Raw genomic sequence first — 20,619 nt, 5'->3', positions numbered from 1 at the left:
GATTGTTCATTGCAGCTCAATTCACAAAAGCCAAGTCACGGAAGAAGCCCAAGTGCTCATCGACTCATGAATGGATTAATAAATTGTGGTATATGTATACCATGGAATATTGTGCAGCCTTAAAAAAGATGGAGACTTTACCTCTTTTATGTTTACATGGATGGAGCTGGAACATATCCTACTTAGTAAAGTATCTCAAGAAAGGAAGAAAAAGTATCCAATGTACTCAGTACTATTATAAAACCAATTTACAATCACTCATATTTTCATATGAAGAATAGATCACAACTAAGGCCCAGATGAACGAGGAAGGAGGGGGGAGGTCGAGGGAGGGTGAATGGTGGGATCACACCTATGGTGCATAATGCAAGGGTACATGTCAGATCTATTAAGTATAGAGTATAAATGTCTTAACACAAGAATTAAGTAAATGTGATGAGATGTATATTAAAAATATATATACATACTTATATTTATATGTGGTTTTATTACTGTTTGTGAAAAAATAAATATTTCAACTTTAAACATTTATATCTGCACCCTTAAAAATCCTTGGAAACAAAATGTTGCAACTGGTTTCTGATTCTTCTAAAGCTTGAACACTTTTGCTGTAGATTCAAACATGCAGCATTCCCCACCTACTTTGCAAGAATAACTAATTAACATGGATGAAAATGTAAACTTACTTGCTAAATTTCAATAAGAATCTGTGCATAATTGGTGTATGAGATTAAAAAATTAGAATCATGCACCCGAAAGAGCAAAGTGATGCTTCGTTTCCACTTGGATTCAGCTGTATCAGTAAGGTAACTTTTTAAGCAATAATGGATACTGAAACCAACTGGAATAGCCAAAGTCCGAACCAAACTTCACATAACTTTCTCAGAGACCCATTTCTTTTCCATTTTCTCCTGTCCCTAGCAGGTTTTTGTTTTGGCTGATGACATGACATAATAGCCTAATAAATCGATTTTGTGAGTCCCTTTTCTCATCTCTTGCAAAGACACTAACTGGTTGGGACTTCAGAGGGCTCACAGAGGCAGAAGACAACAATTAGTTTGTTGAAGATGCCATCAAAAGTAAACTAAGAATTTCAAAATAAATGAAGCACATTCAATTATAACTTTAGTCAGATATTCTAAATCCAAACGTTTTAAATATGGTTGTTTTTATTCTTATTTAATGTATATTTCCCTGCTTTTCAATGTGCATATGAAGTTAGTTCAGTAGTCCATTTATATAAATAAACAGGTACATGGGATGCGTGTTCAACACTTGTACTGAAAGTGATGTGGGATAAAGAATTTTTTTTTTTTGAGACAGAATCTTACTTTGTCACTCACCGTAGAGTACCATGACATCATAGGTCACAGCAATCTCAAACTCTTGGGCTCAACTGATCCTCTTGCCTCAGCTTCCCAAGTAGCTGGGACTACAGGTGCCTGCCACAACACCCAGCCATTTTTCAGAGATAGGGTCTCACTGTAGCTTAGACTGGTCTTGAACTCCTGAGCTCAGGTGATCCACACACCTTGGCCTCCCAGAGTGCTAGGATTACAGTCATGAGCCTCCTTGCCTGGCCAGAATCAAGAAGTTTTGTATCTCAATGATTTACTTGGCTCAATTACTTCGTAAGTCAGGAGACTGACAGTGAGACTAGTATGGAGACTTGTTTGAGGTCACCCAAATAGATATTTTCTTGTTCAAGACAGAAATCTCAGTTTTAGCACACTGTCTGGCACTCCCAGGTTCTAATACCTCTGAGTTGTAACCCTGGTGTGCCCATAGAAAGGATAATTATCAACCAAAATATTGTGAGAGTCCCAATAGTTTAGAATCTTTGGAGAATAAAGAGAGACCATGGGAACAGCAGAGAACATATGGGTTTGAGTCACTGGGGGTCACTGCCATCTCCCTTTTGTTCTGCCTTCTCCTCCCGTGTCCCCTACGCTTTCCCACCTTCCAGATGATGGGTGCTTTGGAATAACCACAGTGGCTTTGGGACTGGGGGTCTCTCCTAAATGGCTGGGGATATTCCCAAGAAGGGCTGGACGTGAGGAATACAAGATGCCTTGCTGCTCCTGGTGGAGGAAATTTTTGTTAGAGAATATGGGGGAACATCAGATTAAATGGGACCCCAGTCAGAAGGCATCTGGGAAAAGTGAAGGCTAAATAGATCAGTAGAATCTGGAGGCCATGAGAGGGCACTGCTGCTCTGGTGGCTGGAAACAGCCATGAGGAAAACCACTTTGCTCGATGATCCAGGGAGTCAGGCAGGAATTTGGATTGCACAGAAGTTGGGGCAGAAAAAGTGGCTAAGAATGAACTGTTCATTCGTTCATGAGCAAAGGAATTCAGAGAGAAGGACTTCTCTACCATGCTCCTCTGTTGGTCACTGCCAAACCGTCACCTGTCTAGTATTAGGAATGTCTTTGTTCCTCTCCTAGAAAAATGGGAGTGCAGTTGTGGCTACTGATGACAGTGACAGAGGAAATGAAGAAACAATCTGAGTTAAGTGGCTGTGCAGTCATGAGGAAGAACCCCAGCTCAAGGTGGGGGCAGAGGAAGTGGGAAGTCTACCAGGACATCACCCGGCACGCAGCCCCGTGGAGATAACACAGTCTGCTGGTATCATCTGCTCTGAAAATATCCTGCTCACCTGTGACACTGAGGCTCACTCTCTGGCTGCGCTGGGGCCCAAGGCCATTGTCGGCCTCACAGAAGTAGTTTCCAGAATGGTTTGTGGTCAGAGTGAGGAAGAAGGACACTCCTCCTCCAGAGGGGGCCGAGCTGTTCCCCAGGATGATGTCCTCATGATAAAACTGATACAGGATTGGGGGAGAGCCTCTCAGAGCTTCACAGTGAAGCTCCACCTCGTCCTCCACCACAGTCGGGGTCCGGGGTGCCCTGAGGGTGAGGACTGGCTGGGACGCTGGAACTGAGGGAGATGGAGGAGTTGTCAGAGAAGGATTCGATGCTGTGACATATTCACAACCCCTCGCAAGGAACCCCAAAGCAGACACACCCCTCGATCCCTTCTGTTCTCACTGACCACGTTTTCCTCATCTAATAATAAAAACATTTCTCCAAAAGCAGGAGAAGCAGGCATGTGCAGTCACTCAGGCCTCCTGACGAGAGTAAAGCACCTTTTTTTTTTTTGAGACAGAGCCTCACTGTGTTGCCCTGGATTGAGTGCTGTTGTGTCACAGCTCACAGCAACCTCAAACTTCTGGCTAAAGCAATCCTCTTGCCTCAGCCTCCCAAGTAGCTGGGATTACAGACACCCGCCACAACACCTAGCTAGTTTTTTTATTTTTAATAGAGATGGAGTCTCACTTTTGCTCAGGCTGATCTCAAACTCATGAGCTCCAGGGATCCACCCGCCTTGGTTTCAGGCATCACACCATGCCTAGCAGAACTAAGGCACCTTAACTTAGTTTCTCATCTTGCCATTGCTTAGTAGCTTTTAAATATTCACATCTGTTTTGTTCTGTGCTTTTCCCCTCCTTTAGAAGATCCTCATGGAGCTCACAGAACCTAAACCCTGGCTCGTGAACCAAGGCTGAGCAGAGGGAACTTACTTCTCACGGTAACTGTGATCTTGTTGCTGACGAGGGGGCCACAGGAGTTGTCCGCTGTACAGTAGTATCTCCCTGCCACAGCAGGGACCTGCAGCTCTGCTGACGGGGAATGCCAGGTCTTTATCCCCAGATTTCCCCTTCCCTCTCTGTGCCAGGAGAAGGTGACAGATGCTGTATCCTTGGCTACTGAGCAGGTAAGGACCAACTTTTCTCCTTCAATCAGCTGCCCTCCAGAGGGCTGGATCTTTAGAGTCACAGCAGACTCAGGGACCCCTGGGAGGACACAAGATGGCATGTGAGGATACTGACAGCAGGGACCTTAAAGTCAAGGAGAAGGCTGGAGCTGCCATAAATAGGCAGCCGCAGCAGATGTAATAGGCAGAGTTCCAAAGCAGGAAATAAGAAATCATATTTGTGCATATTATATTTGTGCAATTTGTGCATATTATTATAAAGGGAACAACCTCCATCCTTGAACCCCAAATTCCTATCATTGGGGAATGTGGCTACCAGGTCCATGATCTTCCTAAACTTGGTGTTGGCTGCAGCCACATTTGATGAAAATTTATCTCCAAGGAATTTTTTGTTTTTTTTTAGAGATTGGAAATTCTTTTTTTTTTTTTTTTTTATTGTTGGGGATTCATTGAGGGTACAATAAGCCAGGTTACACTGATTGCAATTGTTAGGTAAAGTCTCTCTTGCAATCATGTCTTGCTCTAAGGAATTATTGATGCACCAATGAAGCACAGAGTAAGAGAGAACACTAGAGATCTTCTATCTAGAAATTTACTCAGAATCCAAACCCTCCTCCTGTCTTTCAAGACTTCCCCAGCCTTATTTCCGTGTCCCCACATTCCTCTTCAACTATTCCAGTTCTTACACACTTTCCCTTTTCTGACAATTAAGACGCGAGTTCCGTCAAAAAAATGAAAGCTCCACAAGGATCTCTAAAGACGGCAAGCGGTCATTTGAGGTCCTGGTTGCCTGCTGACCCATGGTGAGCAGACCCTGCCCATCTCTGTAACCCATACGGTTGGCCACTCAGTAAGTGATCAATAACTGCTATTACTTGCTAGCGCTTAGGGAAGAGGCTGTTCTCGGGCCCACAGACCAATGCCAAGCCTGGACAGAGAAGGATGCTGGGGTATCGGGGTGTCCCTCTCTGTTTTGTCCACCGTCTGGTGTAGTACCATTGTTCTGCTCTCCTCGCCCCAGCTCTGTATCTGGACACACAGCCCCTCAGACGCTCCCTCTGCACTTGCATCTGGGATCTCAGGCTTGTTCTTGTTAGCACAATACTGTGAGTCACCATCTTTGCCTTGCACCAGTGGGGACCTGGAGCTCTTGGGAGCTGGTCCAGCCTGATCCCAGGGCCTGGCTATCTCTAAAAGCAGAACCGGAGCTGGACCTCTGAACTCTGTGGATGGACCAGGGCTACTGGGTCTTACAGGTCAGGGTCATGGGACTTCCCTCCGTGGGCCAGGAGGGCTGGCTGTCAGACATGAAAACAGCTCTAATGAAAAGAACAAACACAATCCCCGGGATGAGGCTTAGAGCTCCCGGAGAGGTGTACCTGTGCTCTTAACACCAAGGTACAAACTTCTGCCTGGCGTTCGGCTTGCACTTGCACATGTGGGCTATCATAGGTGATAAGCAAATGTACCTGTTTCACCTTACATACAAATTCAACTTTACAACAAACTTACAGAACCCATCTCTTTTGCAACCTGGGGACCGCCTGTAGGACCAGGCTGCTGGAACCATCTCCTGACTGTGGCTGGGGTGTAAGAGGCTTTTCATGAAATCCCCACTGAAGAGCATCTTGCCTCAAACTGAGGTCTCTTAGCCAAACCCTATAGCCCATGGAATGTAGCCATTACCTTGAACTTGGGTACTTAGAAGTTTTGAAGTTTCTTTCTCCCACTGATATTAAAAACAATTTCCTAGAAGCAGCGCAATGATATTTGCCATTGTCACTGGAGACTGGATTTAGCTTGGTGGAGTCTGAGTTAAAACCACCACCACGCTGTTCTCCATCCTTGGGGTAAACCTTCTTACTTCTGTGCCTCTCCTTTCCTCCTCACGCCTGAGAACCACCTTATCTCCTTCAAAGTCAGGGTGAAGCCTGCAGGCTCAGCTGGCTACAGACAGCAGGGGAGCACATGCTGGTTGTCCCTGCAAGAGCCACAGTCCCCCCCACACCTACAAACGTCCTTCACCAACATTGCCAAATGTCCCAAAACCTGACTCTTCCTTTCCCTTGGAGAATGAGCTAATTCCCACGAAATATCCTTGAGAAATTTCCACATGTGCTTTTAAATAAATGAGGAATATCGTCCTATACCTTTCCCAGACCAGATCCTTTTTGCCTGCTGGCCTCTGGGCTACTGCCCTGTCTCCTTACTTTCCCCACTAGGTCAGCACATCAGACACCCCAAGCTGCCTTTTTACAGCTCTGTCCAAGTTCCTGGCCTTAACATGATCCTTTTGGACACTCAGCTCAGTGGCATGACTTTAGAGATTCTCCCTTCTTTTCCTAACCAGATGAAAATTCCACTTGCACAGATTCACCAAGGGAGGACCCTTGGGTCTTGCACTGCTAATATCTACATGCTTTTATTCAGATCCCTTCAGATTTTCTTTCCAGTGAATCCCCATTGTGGTACCAAGATGCATCTCCCTGGGCCGGGCTTGGAGTCCCTGCATGTGACCGTCATTCTTCTTCCTTTGAAGGTCATGGACCGTGGTAGACAAGAGAAGTGCAGTGTTTGGAGGGGCTCCTGAATAGGAAATGCAAAGTGAAGGCAAAGTAAGGGAGGCACAGAATGGGGGGCCCACGGGGCCACCTGCAGCTAGAGGTTCTTGTGCTAATTCCCAGTCAGGACAGGGGTGGAAAGGCTGCAGAGAAAGCCCTGGGAGAAGTGCCTAGGACAGAGTCTGTTCTTCCTCGGCCTTGGCCCAGCCTGGAGGTAGGTAAGGGGGTGTCACAGGGAACCAGTCTCAGGTTCTCGAGATGGGCCCAGAGAAGCTCAGGAGAGGTGCTTTGCAGCTGGACAAATGCTGCGGAGGCTTCAGAAGACAGGCAGATGCTGAGACGCTCTTGTTCCATACATTCCTGCCAAGGTGGAGGTGCGTCCAGGATGTATACACCTCACACGCAGTTTCTAGACTATAGAAAATCACTTTCTACTTGTTGACATTGAATGAACAAGATTTTTTTGCTTTTGTCACTTTTAAACCATGCTTAGTTGAGGCATGATTGTGAGGAAGGCAACGTGGGACACAGTCAGTAACAGAAGGACATCAAGCATTCAAATGAAGGACGAGCTGCTTGAGAGACCAGGCTGTGTGTGGGCTGCAGCCGAGTGCTGGGTGTGGCAGTCGAGGCAGGGGGGCCGTTTCTATGCTCTTTGGTGGCAGCACTGGCTTGGACACACTGAAGGAGGGGTGTTGAGAATAGGGAGATCGGTTCTGAGGTGCTCCCACCATCAGCCCCTTGCCTCTGCCCTTCCTTCTGCAAATGTTTCCTTCCTCTCTCCCCTGAGGCCTCCTGGGAGTCTGGGGAGTCAGAGGAGGGTCTGTTCACCTGGCACAGTAACAGGTGTGACCCCAGAGTGGCAGTGCTGCTAGTGTTGGCCTGTCCCTCATACAGGGCATGGTACAGGCTGTGCAGGCCAAGGGGACGCATGCCCAGAGACCAGGAGGAGCAGAGAGAAGGGGGGAGCTTACCTGACTCTTTTTTCCAGGAGCTGTGAGGGAGTCTGAGTTCCAGGGTTAGCACAGAGCAATGTTTCTCAACTCTCTGCGATCAGGCACTCTCTGAGAATTTTCCAGCAACACAGCCACAACTGCTTCCTCTGTTTTTCCTTCCCATTTCTTTGCTCCCATTCCACATCCCCCAGACCCCAATAACAACAGCAAATAGCATCTAATGTATTTTACAGATGTGCAAGCTTGTGTCCCCAGCCCTGGCTCAGCTCGCTGCTGCTGCTCCCTTAGAGTTTTAGGTTTCTCTCCCTGCCTTGCCTCTCTCCGCTCGGAGTGCAGAGGCGGACAAGAACACGGAGGAATGATGGATCCTGCCTTCGTTTCTTGGGCTTTTTATTAATTATTCCTATTATGTTTTCAATCTCTAGTTAAATTTTGGCTTAAAACCTCAGAGAAGGAGCCATATCTCTTAGTAGACCTTCCCTTACTTTCCTAGATTTTAGAAATAACTATTCATCTGAAAAATTATTTAGTTTGAGGCTCTGAGAGGGAGTGAGGGCCATGGACTCGTGCTTTGGCAGAAGGAAAATTCTAAGTTTCTTATGAGAGGGGAAAAAAGCAATGGGTGAAAACCAAAGGCAACCTACCTGTCTGGCACTGATGGCTGTCTTGGGGACCTTTTTGTTGTCCTGGGGACCCAGCTCTGCGTGCTCCCCATGTCTTGTTGTCTTTCTCTGAACCCCAAGTGGAAGCAGAAATACAAGTTTCTTGGCTTTTCATCGGCTGACTTTAGGAACTGAGAGGCCACTGCCCTAACCCCATCCAGCCTGTCTACTCACCCAGGCTCAGCAGCAGCAGCCACAGAAACATGAAGACCTGGCCTGGCCGAGGGCAGGACAAGTCCATCTCACCCAGAGCCAGGCTTATCTCCTGTCCAAGGAAGAGGACAGGAGGCCTCTGCTCAGAGGAGACCTGCAAGAATTAGAAAAAGGAAAGATGTATCTTGCCTTGGGTTCCAAAAATACATGGCATGAACGCGGGTGCTTTCCTAAATGCTGTTTGAATCTCAGTGCCAGCAGCTGTGCAGTTTCAGATGTTCAGGGTCAAGAGCTAACAGTCTGAGTGTCTAAGGAGAAACACCTCCAGTGCTATGCCCAAGCTCCCTAGAGATGCCACGCTGTGAAGTGCTAGTATTCAAATAACTCTTTTTCATGTTTCAAATGAAAAGCCCCTTTATTACCTCAAGTTCATTTGGTGTTTGGTTCCCTCATGGAGCCCCTAACCCAGGTCAGGCTTTGTGAGGGTGCTATGCTGCCCTCAGCGCAGTGAGTCACGCAGTCAAGAAGTCAGCGCACAGGCAGAGGCTTTTTGACTTTCATGTGAGTTGGCATGAGGCTTCTGAATAGGAAAATAATAGAAATTTACAGATTAGCCCAAGGGGCTGCCCCCACATCCCACCCAGATCTTCGGGGAGTAGGAGATAAATGAGCAAGTGTACAAAGAGGAACCCCTGTTCTTACAGCCAGAGCCCCTTTCAGAAATGGCCTCCCGCACCTTGCAGGCAGAAATCTTCATTATTTTGTTTCAGGGCTGGTGTGACTGTTTTGTTTGTTACAATTTGTAATTATTTTCTCTATTTTTTTGCTTGTTTTTTCATCTTCTTGCCCACAAACATTTAAGGGCCTGTGAGTCTCATGCACCATTGCCTCTCCTTTCTTGGAAACTGGCCTCTAATAAGTATTTCTTTAGGAACTGTTGAGTAGACTGTGAAAGATGATGAACGAGTGTTTCTCCACATTTTTTTCATTATTGCTTCTCAATAGGAGTCTTTTTAGATATTTCTTTTCAGCACTCCTCACTTCCATGAGATTTTAATGCCACACCTACTGTTTATCTATGTGCCGTATATATAGCTGTGTTTCATACATTGAAAAAGATGTTTTTCACTTTTTCAAGAACCATTTTTTGCCCCTCTGAGGGTGATGTCACCCCTGCTGGGAATGTATGTTTTACACTTAGAGATCAGCCATTTTTAGCAACCTAAAGTTGCTGGGATAAAGTTATGACCTTTCAAAGAGACCTTTACATTAGAAATGGAAAGTGATCTCAGATCAAATGCTCCACACGCAGGAAGGCCACCTCTGAGCAGGGGATGGAAAGAGCTCTTTTTAAACTAGCTTTCTGTTCTTTCCCTCATGAGGGTCATCACATTTTGTCTTTCTATGTCTACTTATGTGATTGTGTAATATCTCTCTCTCATTAGACTGTAATATCCCCACCACTGGAAATGAGTGTGGTTGGATCTTCTTTGTATTTTCAATGCCTGGCAGAGCACTGGTCACATACCTGCCTGTCAGTAAGCACTTGCTGAGTAAGTGAATGACCAAGCAACGACATGGAGGAGGGTGCCTACAGGAAGAGATTGAACGTGTTTGAATATGTCCTGAGTCAGTCCTGGTTAAAGGTTTCTCTAATACTTTGGAGAAGAGGTATTGGATATGCCTATTTAAATTAAGTTAAATTAAACTGTTTATTAGAATGATGCCATAGTTCATCCTAGTGTGGGGTCATTGTAAACTAATAATTGTATCACGTGGTGCCACTTCTGCAAGGTCTCCTCTGACCTGCTAAGTTTCAGGTAAGTGCTCCTCTTAGGTGTGTCTGTAATAGTTCCATTTCCTGCAGCCCAGAGCTTATAGCAGTGAAGTGTCCTGTCTCATTAACAGTATTTCTTAGAAGTGTGAGTATCTTTAGGGAAGGAAAGGGCGAGGGCTCACTTTAGGCGCAGTTGAACGGACAGATTGTGATGTAGTGCGGCAGAGTCAGGCTAATTCTACACACAAATAAGTGCAAATTCAGTTCATGATCAAAGGTGAGGTTGTTGATGATTACTATGAACAATTGTTTCCTGTGGTTGGAAAGAGATGTGCAAAAAACAGCCTTTTGAATTTTACTTCTCATCTGTGGATGAAAGTATTGCATTTTCTGTCTCCGCCCTCGCCCTCAATCTAGGGACTAGGCCATGTTCACATTATAGTCCCAGAACCTAATACGATGTCTGACACTTAGTATGGGATTGCCAGATAAAATGCAGAGTGCTCACCTGCATTTGAATTTCAAATAAAAAACAAATAGCTGATGCTATAACTATGTCCCATATAATATTTGGGATGTAATTACACTAAAAGAGTTGTTACTGTGTTTATCTAAAATGCAAATGTAAGCAGAAGTCCTATATTTTTATTTGCTAAATCTGACAGCCCTAACTGAACAGAATCACTTTGAATTTACATGAGTAAATTCATGAGTGACTATGCTGGGAGATCTTTGTTCTTCCACACGCGTGTAACTCCCTCTGCCCTCAGCCTTTTTTCTGATCTTTACTGTCCCTCCCACCCCCCGGTAGAAGTGAAGTGTCTCCCTGACTGGTAGATTTGGGGAGAATAAATGAGGCCTGCTTAACTCAACTCCATGCTCTTCCCCCTGGATGCAAGCCCACTGGGTGTGTGTAGGGTGGGGAGTGGGGGCACTGTGAACACGCTTGGATCTCCCCTGCACTCATGAGCTGGGGGTGTCTGAAGTTTGAGAGCAAATTCTCAGAGTCACAAACAGTTGGGGCACGGGCTTAGATGTACGAGAACTAAGAAGAACAAGTATAGGGAGCTACATATTTAAAGGAGAGTCGTGTGACAGGACCAGGCCCTGTGGCTCTCAGCCTGGGCCTTTAGTAAGAGAGCAGGCATTTTTCAGATTGAAGAGATTAATAGTGAGCCAACTTTTAAGCTTCACTACTGAGCTTGGGCAAGAGGCTTGCAGCTTTAGGATCCATGGTTTTGTGACCTTGGAGGGTGACATCAGCTTACAATGGCTTTGTTCATAGGCAAGTGGCTATTTCTGTAGAAATAGGACTGCATCCATGAATGGCAATAAGCAGAAGGTACCCGAACCTCATGAGAGCATTCAAGGGAGCTGGGAAGCCTCTGTAAGCAGCACAGAGGAGGAAGGGCTTACCTGTGGGCACTGTGGATGACCACAGTAGCAAAACTTTGTAGGCTCCGCCCAACTCAATAGAGGCCCATGGTGGGTGGGGCTGCCTTTCCTAGGCAGTCCTAGCTAAAGTAGTCTTTTTGTTTTGTTTTTTTAAAGAAAAAATGGGAATCTCTATAGCTTTTTTTTAAGTTTCCCATTTCCAATTAATATGAGGGTGCATACAATTAGGTTACATTGTTTTCATTTGTAAGGTAAAATCTAAGTTGTAGCCTGTCCTTCACACAGAAGTGTGCCATACACCTGCATATAGTTCCTTCTGGAAAGGAATCCTCTCCTCTCCTACCCTCTTCTTGAATTTAATTGAGTTTTTCTATAGATTTTTAGGCACTGGTGACTAGAATAATATTTTTAGCTATAAGTGTCCTTGAATGGTACAAAGCACTAATAAGGATCTAGTTTCACACTGCTAGTGCCAAGCCTACAATGTTACCCTCTATGAGACATTCTAAATCCCACCTGGCTTTAGGGCCCAAGGAACAAACTGGTGGGTTCACTTCTGACTTGTGTGGGATTCTCTAGGCCCAAGGGTGAAAAATATTTAAGGAATTTTTAAGAGGGTTTCAAGAATGCACAGTTATTATAGACAGTCTGCTCGTATCCTACAGGAATGTGGCTGATAGGTTTATAAAATTTAAAAGGGGACCAATGTCAGGTTCCTGGGGTACACATCTGGGAAGGATTGGGTTCTCACCGGACCCTCAGAGGCATAGTCCTCAGAAACATACATAGTAATTTCACTTCAGGAATGGCTGAGATATATTTTCTAGCTGAAATAAGTGTGGGGGCAAAATGAAAATATCTCGTAAGAGGCAAGCTTCATGGGCCAGTGCAATTCCATATTGAGCAGCAGATGGTCTGCTTACTGGAGAGAGGAGACGCTTAAGAAACCCCTCCCTGAGCTCAGGTGTCAGAGCACTCCACCCAAAGAGGAAGTGAAAACTAGGAGATTTTGAATAGAGTCAGTAGAAAAGGAAGGCACAAAATAAGTGGTTCCCACCCAGCCCCCAAATAGTAAATGTTTGTACTGGGAGGTTTCTCATAATTGAGTTTATTTTTTAACATTAAATTTAATTTTTAACTGATACATAATAAATGTACAAATTTGGGAGTAGATATGATAATTTAACACATTCACAAAATTTGTAAAGCCCAAAGCAGTGAAATTGAGATAACCATCACACTAAATGTTTGTCTTTCATCATGCTAGAAACATTCGAATTATTCTCTTCTGGTTATTATTTTTTTTTTTTTGTCATTTGAAACAGAGTCTCAAGCTGTTGCCGTGGGTAGAGTGCCTTGGCATCACAGCTCACAGAAACCTTAAACTCTTTGGCTTAAGTAATTCTCTTGCCTCAGCCTCCCAAATAGGAGGGGTTGTTTTGTTGCAGTTGTCATTGTTGCTTTAGCTGGCCAGGGCCATGTTCGAATCCGCCAGCCTCAGTGTATGTGGCCAGTGTCCTACCCACTGAATTATGGGTGCTGCCCAACTTCTTACTATTTGGAAACATACAATGGATTATTCACATTTGAGCTTAAGTTCAAAAGTTCTGCACCAGCTGACATCCTGCTAAAGCTAAGTAAAGAATTTCTTTACCTACTTGCTGTCTTTTCTGTTTTTCAGATGTGAATGATTCTCTAGGATTGTAACTCTGCTTAGTGTTACTGTTCTAGAGCTGGGAATTGAGATTTCAAAATTCAGTGGTTATGGGGGCAGTGCTATGATAGTCTTTTATGCCCTATTAATCCTTTTAATTCTTTAGCACCATGGCGCATGAAAGCTTTAGCACTGGGCCAGCACAACCTTAGTGGTTCCGAAAGAGATGATCAGGCTCAGCTGTGAGACAGTCGGCATGATAATTGCTAAAACAACCCGCTCCATCCAGACATTTACCACTTTTTCTTAGATGAGATTAAGCAGAATAAGAAATTGGAAGCCAGGAGTTACTTTAATTTCTTCCAACTTTTAACTCTTCAGGGATAATTTGGTTTAAGGCTTAGTTTATTTGGATATTTGGATTTTAATGTGCCTGGAATTTTTCTCTCAGAGGCATTTAATTTGTGAACTTTGATTTCTTCCTAGGGGATATTGACAGTAGTAAAATTGTTGGTCTCTCAACATGGTTGTAATTTCATTATTGTAAGGTCTTACGTTATTGTTTAATCTAATTACAAAATCTCTGAACTGTGTACTGGACTTAATTTGGCATGGGAAATATAATAATAGCAGAATTTTAGCTTTGAATTACAAATGACATTGGTGTTATATGATTAACATATTTTTTCTAAATTTTCTTAGAAAATTCTATCTCACTGCCCCCCAGGGGTCCCATGAGGATACTCCCGAGAGTAGGGTTGGCCCTGGGCGAGCAGCTTCGTGAACTTGGGTGACAACTCTAAGAATTCTGATAGCTACTATTGGCAAAGCAAAGAGAAATGAGATAGAATCACTACATATCTCCAAGAAAGTATACACATTTTTATAACTAAGAATGATAAAGGATATACAAGGATAAAGTATACACAAAGTGCCGTGTGAAAAGCAAATGTGAAATAAGGAAACTGTTCAACAAGATGTTTACATGACCCACATGTTTGTCAGAGCAAAGGTTCTACAGGAGCCTGGAGACAGAAGAAAGTCACAGTTATACCATGGCCAGCTGAGGTAGTGATCTAATGTCACTTGTACTTTATCCTTGAATGAGACAGGATGTTTGAACACTAACTTTCTGATTCTAACAATTGAAATTTTAACACTCATTAGAATAAAATGCAAATAGAATGTAATTCTCTCCCCCACTCCTCCTTTTGTCCTTTCCCTGTATATCTCCCTTTTTGATTCACAAAGCTGACCATAATGTTCTATGGCATGAGCTAAAATACAATAAGAGCGATACAAACAGATGGGGCAAGAATAGGATGCACACAGGAGACCAAGTAAGTGCAAGGAAAGTGCAGTTTTGTGGCTCATTCCTGAGCTCTGGAAAAGACTTGACAGTAGCTGTGTTCTGCCTTCCAAGGTGGGGAGGCAGATGTCCTTAGAGAATCAAAATGGCACACAAAATATATCTGACTTTAAGCCTCCATATAAAGGGCATAGAATGATTGACCTGACCCAGGTAAGTGAGGTTGAATTTAGTTTGATTATACACAGTATAGAGGCACTTGGAACCTTTGGACAGTGGTAGAATTATTTTCAGATCAGACTCAATCTGAAAACTGTTGCATCCATGGGAGTGAGTGGGTGAGGGTGCCCAGGAAGTTGTGTAGAGTAGGAGAGAAGTGGTCCCATATTGGAGCCTCGAGGAGGATGGATATTCAGGGGATGCTGATGGGGGAAGAGCAGCAGAGACTGAGGTGTGGACAGGGAGGGAGGAGGAGCTCTAGGTGAAGTGTGCAGAAGCTTCTTCAGCCTCCAACCCTACCCTTGCCCGTGTGCACCCCCTCCCAACTTTCAGATTAAGCTTTTCAGGGAAAATTGAAGACATCTGATGGGGACTCACTCAATTTCACACCGCCAACATACTAACTGCTGACTCTGTATCCGTCCCTTCCTCCCACAGTGGAAGACGTAGGTACTCTCCTTCCTGAGACCAGTCTGACCCCCCATGCTGAACCCCAAACCGACCTGCCTCCTTCATTCTCTCCCATAGCTTCAAATGTTCCCTTTCTACTGCTTCTTCCCATCGGCATTCAAATATAACACATTCTTTTGCATTAAAAAAAAGAAGGTAAAAACTCTAAAGCTACCTTCAGAGCAACAGAAACCAGGTTCAAATCTTAGTTCTGCCATTTTTTCTACTGTGTGGCCTTGGGCAACGAGTTAAAGCTCTATGTCCTTTACTATGATCTCTAAAATGGGGGTGATGGCAGCACTACTGATATCTGGCACAGAACAAATGCTTTGTGAGTGTTAGCCTTTAGTTTTATCATTCTATTTTCCTCTTTCCTTTACATCCAAATTTCCTGAAACCATGCATTCACATCTACAAGTCTGCCCCGTAATTCCACTGAATCTCCTCCAGCCAAGGTCACCAAACACCTCTTGACTCTGTTGAGTAGATGTTTTTGGTTTTTTTTTTTTTTTCATTTTTTTATCTTATTAGCCTTATTAGCAGCAACTTTCACTTTTGCTCTCCTCATTTTCTAAACTTTTTTTTTTTTTAAGACGACCACTTGAATCCAGGAGGTTTTTTTTTATTGAGACAGAGTCTCACCATGTCGCCCTCTGTAGAGTGCCATGGTGTCACAGCTCACACCAACCTCAAACTCAGCCTGGGACTACAGGCACCTGCTGTTTTTTTATTGTAGTGATTATTATTGTTTGGCCAGCCCTGGTGTACGTGGCCGGCGCCCTAGCCACTGAGCTACAGGTGCCAAGCCATCTTCTAAACTTTCTTTACTTTTGGTTTCTGTGACACACACCCTTCACTTTCTTTCTACATCTCTTCCTCTCCCCCTCAGACTTGTTTGCAGCTCCACATTTCTTCATCTCCCTTAAATGCTAGTAGGTCAGTGGTTTAGGTTTTAGGCTTTTAATTCCTTTTCAGCAAGTCCTTCTTGGATTCTTTCTTCTTCATTTACAGTATCCAATTATTACTTCATTAAAAAGACTCCTCTCCTTACTCTGGAGCTTGAACCAAAATACTCAACATTCGCAGACATTATTCTTCAGATGTTTTACTAGCATCTGCAAATCAACACATCCAAAATTTGAGTAATCTTTTTGTTTTTTAACGACATCTACTCTTCCTCAGATGTCCCCTTCACCATTCCCTCGGGTGCTTCATCCAGAACCCTGAGAACCACCTTTGACTCCTCTCGTCCCTCACTCTCAGCTCTGATAAAAGTACTCTTGACACTTCCACTTCCCTTTTTATGATCATGGTCCTACTCCAATCTTCTACAACTGATCAATTCTTTTCTAAGGCTTTTTTGATGGATCTGTAGTTCCTTAGGATGTGCAGCTCTGCGTCTAAACCCTTTGTTATGTTTATGTAAGGTAAACCTTCTCTCGCTCAGCAGCCCTGCTTTGTACTTTCTTCCTTAGATCTTTTAGACAAACAGAAACTGTTCGTTTTAATGTAGCCAAGTTTATCCATCTTTTCTAGGCTTAAGAAATTTTCTCTTTTTTTTATTAAGTCTTTTGTACATAGATCATAAATACATTTATGCCCATTTCAGTGTGTTGATTATTTGTACAAATTGGAGTGATCATACTAATCAGCATAGCTTTCATCTCATTTACCCAACTATAGCATTAGGACATTTGTGCTCTACACATGATAGAACCAACTTGTACTTGTAATGTGCTCCATAGTTGTGGTCCCCCTACTATCCCTCCCCCCTCCCCGTAGCTCCCTCTCCCCTTCCCTCCTTCATCATAGACTAAAGTTGTGTTTCATTTTTCATATGCAAGTGAGAGTTATTATAAACTGGTTTCACAGTAGTACTGAATACCTTGGATAATTTTTTTCCATTCCTGAGATACTTTACTAAGAAGAATATTTTCCAGCTCCATCCATGTAAACATAAAGGAGGTAAAGTCTCCATTTTTTTTACTGCTGCATAGTATTCCATGGTATACATATACCACAATTTATTAATCCATTCATGGGTCGATGAGCACATGGGCTTCTTCCATGACTTGGCAATTATGAATTGAGCTGCAATGAACAATCTGGTGCAAATATCTTTATTGTCAAATGATTTTTGGTCCTTTGGATATATACCTAGAAGAGGAATTGCAGGATCAAACGGCAGGTCTACATTTAGATACCTGAGCGTTCTCCAAACTTCCTTCCAAAAGGAACATACTAGCTTGCATTCTCACCAGCAGTGCAGAAGTGTTCCCTTTTCTTCACATCCATGCCAACATCTGTTGTTTTGGGATTTTGTGATGTGGGCTGCTCTTACTGGAGTTAGATGGTATCTCAGAGTAGTTTTGGTTTGCATTTCTCTGATGATTAAAGATGATGAGGATTTTTTCATGTGTCTGTAGGCCATGCCCCTGTCTTCTTCAGAGAAGCTTCTGTTCATGTCTCTTGCCCACAATGAAATGGGATCACTTGTTTTTTGCTTAGTAATAAGTTTATGTTCTCTGTGGATTTTGGTTATTAGACCTTTGTTGGTAGTATAACTTGCAAAAATCCTCTCCCATTCTGAGGGCTGTCTATTTGCTTTACTTAGTGTGTTCTTAGCAGTGCAGAAGCTTTTTAATTTGATCAGATCCCAGTAATGTATTTTTGATGTTCAATTGCCTGAGGTGTCTTCTTCATGAAGTATTCTCACAGGCCAATTTTCTCAAGTGTTTCCCCTACACTCTCTCTAAGAATATTTACAGTTTCATATCTTAAGTTTAAGTCCTTTAACCAGTGAGAGTCAATTTTTGTTAGACGAGAAAGGTGTGGGTCCAGTTTCAGTCTTCTACAAGTTGCCAGCCAATTCATCCAGAACCATTTATTGAATAGGGAATCTTTCTCCCAATTTATATTTTTAATAGGCTTATCAAAAATCAAATGATGATAAGTGTCTGGGTTCACCTCTTGGTCTTCAATTCTGTTCCATACATCTACCTCTCCATTTTTGTGCCAGTACCATGCTGTTTTGATCACTATCAATTTACAGTATAGTCTGAAGTCTGGAAGCATGATTCCTCCAGATTTGTTTTTATTTCTGAGTAATGTCTTGGCTATTTGAGGTTTTTTTCTGTTTCCATATAAAATGAAGTACTAATTTTTCCAAGTCTTTGAAATATGAGAGAGGTGCTTTAATAGGGATCGTGTTAAATCTGTAAATTGCTTTAGGTAGTATAGACATTTTGACAATGTTGATTCTTCCCAGCCATGAGCTTGGTATATTTTTCCATTTGTTAACATCTTCAGCTATTTCTTTTCTTACAGTTTCATAGTTATCTTTATAGAGATCTTTCACGTCCTTAGTTAGATACACTCCCAGATATTTCATCTTCTTTGGCACTATTGTAAAGGGAATAGAATCTTTGATTGTTTTTTCCCCGGGCTATTGTTGGTATATATAAAGGCTACAGATTTATGGTGTTAATTTTGTATCCTGAGACGTTACTATATTCCTTGATCACCTCTAGGAGTTTTGTAGTGGATTCCCTGGGGGTTTCCAGATATATAATCATATGGTCTGCGAAGGGTGACAATTTGATCTCCTCTGGTCCTATTTGGATCCCCTTGATTGCCTTATCTTGCCTGATTGTGGTGGCTAAGACTTCCATTACAATGTTAAAAAGCAGTGGAGACAGTGGGCATCCTTGCCTGATTCCTGATCTGACTGGAAATGATTTCAATTTTACTCCATTCACTATGATATTGGCTGTGGTTTTGCTGTAGATGGCCTCTATCAGTTTAAGAAATGTTCCTTCTATATCTATTTTCTTAAGCGTTCTGATCAAGAAAGGATGCTGGATATTGTCAAAAGCTTTTTCTGCATCAATTGAGAGAATCACATGGTCTTTGTTTTTTAATTTGTTTATGTGGCATATTACATTTATGAATTTACATATATTGAACCATCCTTGGGACCCTGAGATGAAACCCACCTGGTCGTGGTGTATAATTTGTTTGATGTGTTGTTGGATTCTGTTTGCTAGGATCTCATTGAATATTTTTGCATCAATATTCATTAGAGATATTAGTCTATAATTTTCTTTTCTTGTTGGGTCTTTTCCTGGTTTGGGTATCAGGGTGATATTTATGTCATAGAATGCGTTGGGAAGTATTCCTTCTATTTCTATGTTTTGGAAAAGATTAAGTAATATAGGTACTAGTTCCTCTTTAAAGATTTGGTAGAATTCTGATGTGAAGCCATCTGGTCCTGGGCTTTTCTTTTGGGGGGGATTTCTTATAGTTGATGCTATTCAGAGCTTGTTATAGGCTTGTTCAACATTTTCACTTCTTTCTGTCTAAGTCTGGGAGGGTAGCATGTTTCCAAGTATTGATCTATTGCCTTCGGATTTTCATACTTCTGAGAGTAGAGTTTTGTGTAGTATTCATTAAGGATTTGCTGAATTTCTGAGGAGTCCGTTGTTATTTGGCTTTTATCATTTCTGATTGATGAAATTAGGGATTTTACTCTTCTACTTCTAGGGTTAGCCAATGGTTTATCTATTTTATTAACCTTTTCTAAAAACCAACTCTTTGATTGGTTGAGCTGTTGTATGATTCTTTTGTTTTCAATTTCATTAAGTTCTGCTCTAATTTTAGTTATTTCTTTTCTTCTGCTGGGTTTAGGGTTGGAAAGTTCTTCCTTTTCCAGTTGCTTGAGATGACCCATTAAGTTATTGACTTCCTCTCTTTCCGTTCTCTTGAGGAAGGCTTGCAACACTATAAATTTTCCTCTTAGGACTGCCTTTGCTGTATCCCAGAGGTTCTGATAGTTCATTTCTTCATTATTATTTTGTTCCAAAAATTTGGTAATTTCCTTCTTAATCTCATCTATGACCCAGCTATCATTCAGCATGAGGTTATTTAGTTTCCATATTTTTGTATGCGTGTGGAGATTCCTGTTGTTACTGAGTTCAACTTTTATTCCTTGGTGGTCCAAAAAAATACAAGGAATGATTTCTATTCTTTTAAGTTTGCTGAAGTTAGACTTGTGACCTAAGATGTGATCAATTTTGGAGGATGATCCATGGGCTGATGAGGAGAATGTGTATTCGATTTTGTTAGGATGAAATGTTCTATAGATGTCTATTAGATGCAAATGTTGAATGGTTAAGTTTAATTCTAAAATTTCTTTGCTTAGCTTCTTTTTTGAGGATCTATCCAACACTGCCAGAGGAGTGTTAAAGTCTCTAACAATTATAGTGCTGGGGGAAATCAAGTTGCTCATGTCAGTTAGAGTTTCTCTTATAAATTGAGGCGCATTCTGGTTGGGTGCATAAATTTTGATAATTGAAATCTCATCATGTTGAGTGTTGCCCTTAACAAATAAGAAGTTACCATCATTGTCTTTTCTTACTTTGATTGGTTTAAAGCCTATTGTATCTGCAAATAAAATTGCAACACCTGCTTTTTTTTTTTTTTTATTGTTGGGGATTCATTGAGGGTACAATAAGCCAGTTACACTGATTGCAATTGTTAGGTAAAGTCCCTCTTGCAATCATGTCTTGCCCCCATAAAGTGTGACACACACTAAGGCCCCACCCTCCTCCCTCCATCCCTCTTTCTGCTTCCCCCCCATAAACTTAATTGTCATTAATTGTCCTCATATCAAGATTGAGTACATAGGATTCATGCTTCTCCATTTTTGG

At 42.6% G+C, this 20,619-nt stretch overlaps 1 protein-coding gene across 1 annotated transcript in view; it reads right to left on the bottom strand.

Annotated features, from left to right (window-relative positions):
* The window catches only part of LOC128596489 (uncharacterized), a 78,677-nt gene that overhangs the window by 22,291 nt on the left and 35,767 nt on the right, over positions 1-20,619 (bottom strand). Inside the window, exons 17-20 of the mRNA XM_053606101.1 lie at positions 8,129-8,261; positions 7,937-8,023; positions 3,582-3,854; positions 2,660-2,938 (exon numbers count right to left, since the gene is read on the bottom strand). Of these exons, the coding sequence (XP_053462076.1) occupies positions 2,660-2,938; positions 3,582-3,854; positions 7,937-8,023; positions 8,129-8,261 (772 nt within the window). The remainder of the gene's footprint in view (positions 1-2,659; positions 2,939-3,581; positions 3,855-7,936; positions 8,024-8,128; positions 8,262-20,619) is intronic.

Source organism: Nycticebus coucang, chromosome 10, assembly GCF_027406575.1.
Source record: "Nycticebus coucang isolate mNycCou1 chromosome 10, mNycCou1.pri, whole genome shotgun sequence".
Lineage (NCBI taxonomy): Eukaryota > Metazoa > Chordata > Mammalia > Primates > Lorisidae > Nycticebus > Nycticebus coucang.
The sequence above is the reverse complement of the archived record's forward strand: the minus strand, read 5'-3'. Positions and strand labels throughout refer to the sequence as shown.